General features: G+C 38.0%; 1 protein-coding gene across 1 annotated transcript; it reads right to left on the bottom strand.

The window, feature by feature from the left end:
• Positions 1 to 2,214: 2,214 nt before the first annotated feature.
• LOC124799019 (probable cytochrome P450 6a14) lies at positions 2,215 to 5,331 on the bottom strand. Its single transcript, XM_047262556.1, has 2 exons — positions 4,761 to 5,331; positions 2,215 to 2,577 (listed from the first exon to the last, which is right to left on the bottom strand). Exons 1-2 carry the CDS (start codon positions 5,329 to 5,331, stop codon positions 2,294 to 2,296), a joined length of 855 nt encoding a protein of 284 aa, XP_047118512.1. The 3' UTR covers positions 2,215 to 2,293.
• Positions 5,332 to 6,607: the final 1,276 nt, after the last annotated feature.

Raw genomic sequence — 6,607 nt, forward strand, 5'->3', positions numbered from 1 at the left:
TTTGTGCTTTGAGTGCGTATCTTTAGAGGGTTGAACGCAAGCAGCCAGATGATGGGACCTAGACCCAAAAAATGCGTGTCTGTGGAAAACATTCCTCACATTAGTGTGTTATATGCTAACGATAACTATTGTACTCACAACCGCTACCTCCAAACCTTCATGTGGATAATATTCGACTAAAATGTTGCTTGTTGATCAGCTGATGACAGTTTGATATTGTTGAAGCTAGTTTGTGAATATACGTGATTCTATCAGGAAACAAACTTTTTAACAAATAAATGAAAGAAACTTTAGTGTACTATAAGATGAATAAACGTCATTAACTATTTTATTTTTAACAGAAATCCGGAAGAAATGAATGACATATTTCAACACATACCGATATGGTTCAATTTTGGTCACTAGACAGTCTACACTTCCGGTTTAGAATTTCTGATACTATTTCACGTCATTCCATTTGACATAGTTTATCACCATTGATTTTCTCATTGTATGTGACTCAATTTCATTTAGTAAATCAGTCTGAATTGTTTATTTTTATTTTAACATAAGATATTTTCATAAATTTTTTGTGAAATGCTGATAATGAGTATAAGTGGAGGAGTGACTCACCGATGCATATGCGTGGTCCTTCGCCAAATGGCAGATAGCTGTAGGGATGCCTGGATATCTTCTGCTCCTCGGAAAAGTGCTCCGGGTCGAATTCCTCGGGGTTTTGAAAGTACTTCCTGTCATAATGGAGTCCCATGACTGGAATAATAACCTTCGTTCCTTTCTCCAAGACACAGTCATATCCTGGCAGCTTATAATCCTGCGCCACCTCACGAGGTAACGGGTGGATACATACGAAAGTTTTCTGAAAAAAAAAAAAAAAACGGGGGACAGATGTTAATGGAAGTGTTTTAATAAGTATTCTACAGTGGTGCTCTGTGTTAAGTTTTAGTTCTCCCCTTATCGATCATAGTTAATTTGCAATTTGAAAATAAATCAAAGAAAATGTATGAACGTAATGGTCCTAATGCATCAAAAGAAGATATGTCATTCACTAATTCCTAAGCTACCTGGTCTATGGCCAGCATGCTCATACGGGCGTTTGCATCAATATGAACAGCATTGTAGGTAACAGAGTAGAATTTTATGATCGACACAATGACCGAATTATTCTTTCTGAAAATAAACCAAAACCAACTGCGTTGGTTCTCATGTCCACTTCACTAGCCTATGATGGGTAAATAAGGTGAATATATGTGAAACAATGAAACCGATAAAATACATGAACCAGATGAAAGTTTGATAGTCCTAGGTGATTGGGGCACTATTACATGAAAGAGAATGGAACTTAAGGTTACGGGAGAATAGAATACTACTCATCAATAGCTTTCAGCGGTTTTGTAATGGAGGTGAAATCCGTTATGCTTGTGAGAGGAACTAAAACTGGTGCTCCTCATAACATATCTACATAGACATTGACCTTGTTCTGTTAGCATCTACTGCATCTATACAGTATCGATGCCAAGAGTTTTTAAATCTGTAGAACGAAATAAACTCAGCTATTTACCATACATAGTGACTGTTGCCTGCGTTTGCATAATTAATAAAAAAGTGGTATATAAAATTTCATAACAGATTTTCCAGTAATTTTAACAAACCACTGAGATCCAAAATGTTGTGGTTAATTCTTAAGACGCTGTTAAAGCAGACCTTGCTGTCCTCAGTGGCTGATAACATGAGTGCAATACAGTTTTGAATATATGAACAAATAAATTATATATATAGTTTAGTTGACTGATGACCTCAGATGTTAAGTCCCATAACGCTTAGAGGCATTTCAATCATTTGTGTGTGTGTGTGTGTGTGTGTGTGTGTGTGTGTGTGAGTGAGTGAGTGTAACTTGCGTTATTACAGAATCTGGTAATAGTAATTAGGGATGGATCAGGAGTCTTCTTGGTTCTATAACGACAGAGGCATTATTTCTAAGGGTGCCACAGGACGTTCTTTCAAGATAGGATTTGTGGAGTTTTGGCTTCTTTATTTCTGAGATTATTTACGTTTTTATCTGTTCCACGATTTTACATAGGTCCTATAAATTGCCTTGATTTTTGTCTGCGGTGTAGACATTTTATATTGTAAATATTATATGTTCATTAAGGTATGAAGAAACACTATTGTATGCAGATATTAAATAACAATTTATTACACTTGATGTCGTAGTAATGAAACGAATATGTGTTTGACCTAGTGTTTAGTAATTAGTGTTCTCTTCATGGTTTTTAATTTGTGCACGACCACACTTTCATGATTGAGATGTATGAACAAAAGAATCAAAACCGTCCGTCGTACCGTTTACCACCTTTTCCATGTATGGCATCTTGGTCATTATATCATCATACGTCACATCACCGTTGGTCTTTCTCATTACGTCATCAACTTCTTCTTGCAGTTTCTTCTGGATATCTGGACGTTTAGAGAGCTCATAGAGGCAGAAGCTTACGGTGGTGGAAGAGGTCTCGAACCCCCCGAGGAAGAACACCCACGCCTGTGCTGCCATCTCCTTGGTCGTCAGAGTCTTATTTCCATCTGCCAGGAATAAAATATGTTCGTAAACATGCTGTTACTTACTCTATCAAGCAAATCAGCTTAATGTTACGAACTATCAGAGTAGCTTTGGGAAAATGGCTTCTAAGAATCCCCCAAACTTTATACTCTATTAGGAAAATGTGCCCTTAAAAAACGCAGTTGCATTATCAAGAGCTGTAATAGTCACAATAATTATAGAAAACGTGCCTGTAACTGCAATATCTTATACAGCGTGCTAGTTTCACGATAATGCTCTCAATTGTGTAGTTTTAATTTGACAACTAAAGTAAATGCCAACTTTGATAGTTCAATTGTAATGAAGACAAAACTACAAGAGCCATAATTTGCAGTAATATTCTCTTGAATGCCTTGGCAAAAGTAATTCTTCTCTCTGTTGCTATTTCATGTAAGTTCACTGTAGGAATTTTAAATTGTCGTGGCCATTCTAATATTACGTAGAAGCTAATTTTTATAGTGAGGAAAGATATTTCGTATTGACACAAACACTTGCATCTACATATGCGAGTACATCTATGCTCCACTTCATGGTGTGTGGCGGAGGATCCTTGGTAGCAGCGTCACTGCTCCCTTTCCCTGTTCCAGTTGTGTACGGTTGAAGGGAAGAACGATTGATGGTAATCCACTGAGTGGTCTAGAAACTCTAATTTTATCTTCATGGTCTTTTCGCGAGATACACATGGGAGTGAGCAATATATTTTTTGGTTTTCCTATGAATGTACATTCTCAAAACTTAAGCGTGGTGCAGAACACCTCTCTTCCAGCGTCTGCCTCTGGAAGTGGCTGAACATTCCCGTGACACTTTCGCATTTACTAAATGAACCTGTAACAAAACGTGCTGTTCTTCTTTGGATCTTCTCTATTTTCTCTATAGTTCTATCTGTTATGGATGACATACTGATGAACAAAATTCAAGGAAGCTATGGGTTTTATCAACGTCTTGGTCTTATGTAAAGTAGTAACATTAAAGACAATACTGATATCCTATTGGCTAAAAGTGAATAATTGTCCTACTGGGACTTCCATTACATTCTAATTGTAACAGAGTCACAAGAAGAACTTGTAGATATGCATTGTACTACTCCCTGCGTGAGTTATAGGTACTGGCGCTACATTTCTGGGAAGAAGAATAGCCAAGTGAATCATTGTTCAAGTAAACAGTGAAAATATCAAAGCTAAAGTGATTCGGAAATGGACATTATCTATTAAGTTCTTTGGAATTACGATATTCTTGAAAGTTACAAATGTATTTCTCATGCCATGAATAGTTAGATACAACTCGTTACTTAAATGAAACATCATTTCGAATTTGCATGTTGGAAGTGGGTGCACTGAAAATTGGTGTGTCATGGTAGTTGATATGTGTCTATATATATTTGAGCCCATTGACATTTTACACTTAACTTCATAGTATAAGCATGTAATTAGTTGAACTGTGTGTTTGACAGGGTTGCATAATTAGCTTAAAACAACAAATTTTTCGTAACTATTGCATTTTCATTATGTCTTGTTAAAAATTCGGATTTAAGCTCAAACATAAGGAACGATAACAAAGGTAATAAAGGTAAAGATAGAACCTATGCCAACATGTAGAACATCTGCATTTAAAAAAGCAGAGAAGTATATGAGGGAAGCAACACTGTAAGTACAATAAATTGTTGGGGAAAAAATAGCAATATCGCATACCATAATTAATAATGGAGAGATATTATAACGGAGATTTCGAGATGTATTTCTACATCCAACTATTCATTCCTACTAAAACGAATGAAGGTATATCGATAATAATGCAATCAACAATATGAAGACGTTCTACTTACCCTTGAGTTATGGCTCAGTCATTAAAACTCGTAAGCTATTACTCCCCAAAATTACTGCTACTTTTCTGAAAGTGGTATACAGTTAAATTCATTCAACTGATAACTTCTGAACAGGGTGCGAAAATATTCACAGCTGAAGAAATGCGGTGCCTGTTTTTATCTTGGTAATCAACGATATTAAATGTCATATTATCAAATGAGAATTTTCTTGTAAATGATGAGGATGTGAGCAGAATAACGGTGTCTCACTACAAACGTATTTAAGGTTTACAACCTACAAAAGGTTCTAAATTTACAATTAAATATTTTTTTATAAAATCATATATATTGAGAACCATGACTTACGTTCAGCACCCTTCTTCCCTGTGATTGAGAAGCTGTCATCAACATATCCATTGTTCTTCAACTGAATCATCAACTGCATGAAGTCCTTCCTGATGATGCCTGTCTTCTCTCGGTGTTTGACTGTGTCATCAACAACGCGCGTGAAGTACTCTGTGATATCCTTCGGTGTGAAGGGTAAAGGCAGCAGGGTGCGCAGATAGGGATTAGCCAATCCCAGAGACAGAGTCAGGTAAGAGCGCAGGGATGTCTGGAAGAAGCGCCACCTCCACTGCCTCGGGATTGTGCTGACTGTCGACGTCGATGCCCAAGGTGCAGGAAGCGATGACGTCAGCTCGCGGACTTCCACATCTCTGCCCGAGGGTATGACGTCAACCATAATACGAGCACAGTCGCGCACTATGCCGAACATGGCGCGCATTTTTCCCGACGTGAAGGTGGGCGTCAGCTGCTGGCGCAGAGACCGCCACTTTTGGCCTCTGAGGAAGAAGAGGTGCGCCGACAGGTGATCTGTCTCCTCGTCTACGTAGATGCCCCGGTCAGGAAAGTAGTTGAAATCCCTCACCATGATCATTTTGATCAGTTCTGGATCCCGCACAACGAGAAGAGGATTATTTAATGAGTAAATACCGACGACTGCTTTGCCTTCTGCTTCAAAATAAACGTCTTTCATATCCTCGCCTGGGCTTTTCCTCATTAGTATTGCGTTCCAGCCATTTCCCAGTAGGAAAGACGGCTCCAGATATGGCAGACCTTTCTTCTTCTAGTAGGTGTAATTGATTTTAAATGTTACATACATTATCATGAAAAGCGTTGACAGGACAGCCAACATCTCAGTCGCCCATGAATCGAAGTAGAGGGCCATCTTGATTCCTAGGCGAGATAAACAAGGAACAGAGCATTAGTGTGGTAACTTATAACTAATTACAAGCTTTGCTGCTTTGTTGAATACCTTGACTGCCACAATGTAGTAACAACAGTAAAGCTGATTGGAGCATACTAACAGATAGACAAGCGGTAGACAAGTGTTGGCTTCCGCCATCGCTTGTCTATATGTTTTAGAACTGTAGAAGATATGTGAATCCACTGTAAATGTGTTCTTACAAACATCCAAACGGAAATACTAAACTGTTTCTTATGAAATTCTCTCTTTTATTGCACCTAATTCCACATGGATAAAATGAACTGTTCTAATACTAGTCGAATGATAGGTGCTCAAGACGATTTGTTGAGGAGATACACTCATATGATGATACAGTAGGTGATGCAGATCTAGTGTACTATTTTCAATATTTATTGTGGCAAGAAATTTGTAGGGAAATAATAGAAAATGCTACGCAGGTGCACATGGCAGAACACAGAATTAGAAACAGTGAGTTCTTCAGCAAAACTGTTTCAAACTGGTTGTTTGTATATCGCTCAACATAAATTTCAGATATTCATATCATTTACTGCTATTTACGATTCAGCAGTATTTATTTCGACTGCCGTCAATAAATACTATGTGGTGATGTCTGACATCTGTTACACTTTTAAGTGGGAGCAACTTGTTCTACAAGAAAGGGGAATCGTACATTTTACATAATAAAAAAATATTCGTTTACATATGTAACTACACTCCTGGAAATTGAAATAAGAACACCGTGAATTCATTGTCCCAGGAAGGGGAAACTTTATTGACACATTCCTGGGGTCAGATACATCACATGATCACACTGACAGAACCACAGGCACATAGACACAGGCAACAGAGCATGCACAATGTCGGCACTAGTACAGTGTATATCCACCTTTCGCAGCAATGCCGGCTGCTATTCTCCCATGGAGACGATCGTAGAGGTGCTGGATGT

Source organism: Schistocerca piceifrons, chromosome 5, assembly GCF_021461385.2.
Source record: "Schistocerca piceifrons isolate TAMUIC-IGC-003096 chromosome 5, iqSchPice1.1, whole genome shotgun sequence".
NCBI classification, from domain to species: Eukaryota; Metazoa; Arthropoda; class Insecta; order Orthoptera; family Acrididae; genus Schistocerca; species Schistocerca piceifrons.

Bases quoted from the DNA above. Each gene is read 5' to 3' on its own strand.
- LOC124799019 (XM_047262556.1), bottom strand. From the start codon at position 5,331: ATGATCATGGTGAGGGATTTCAACTACTTTCCTGACCGGGGCATCTAC. The intron at 2,578-4,760 runs GTAAGTCATGGT...TATTCCTGGCAG, and splicing joins AGGGAAGAAGGGTGCTGAAC to ATGGAAATAAGACTCTGACG.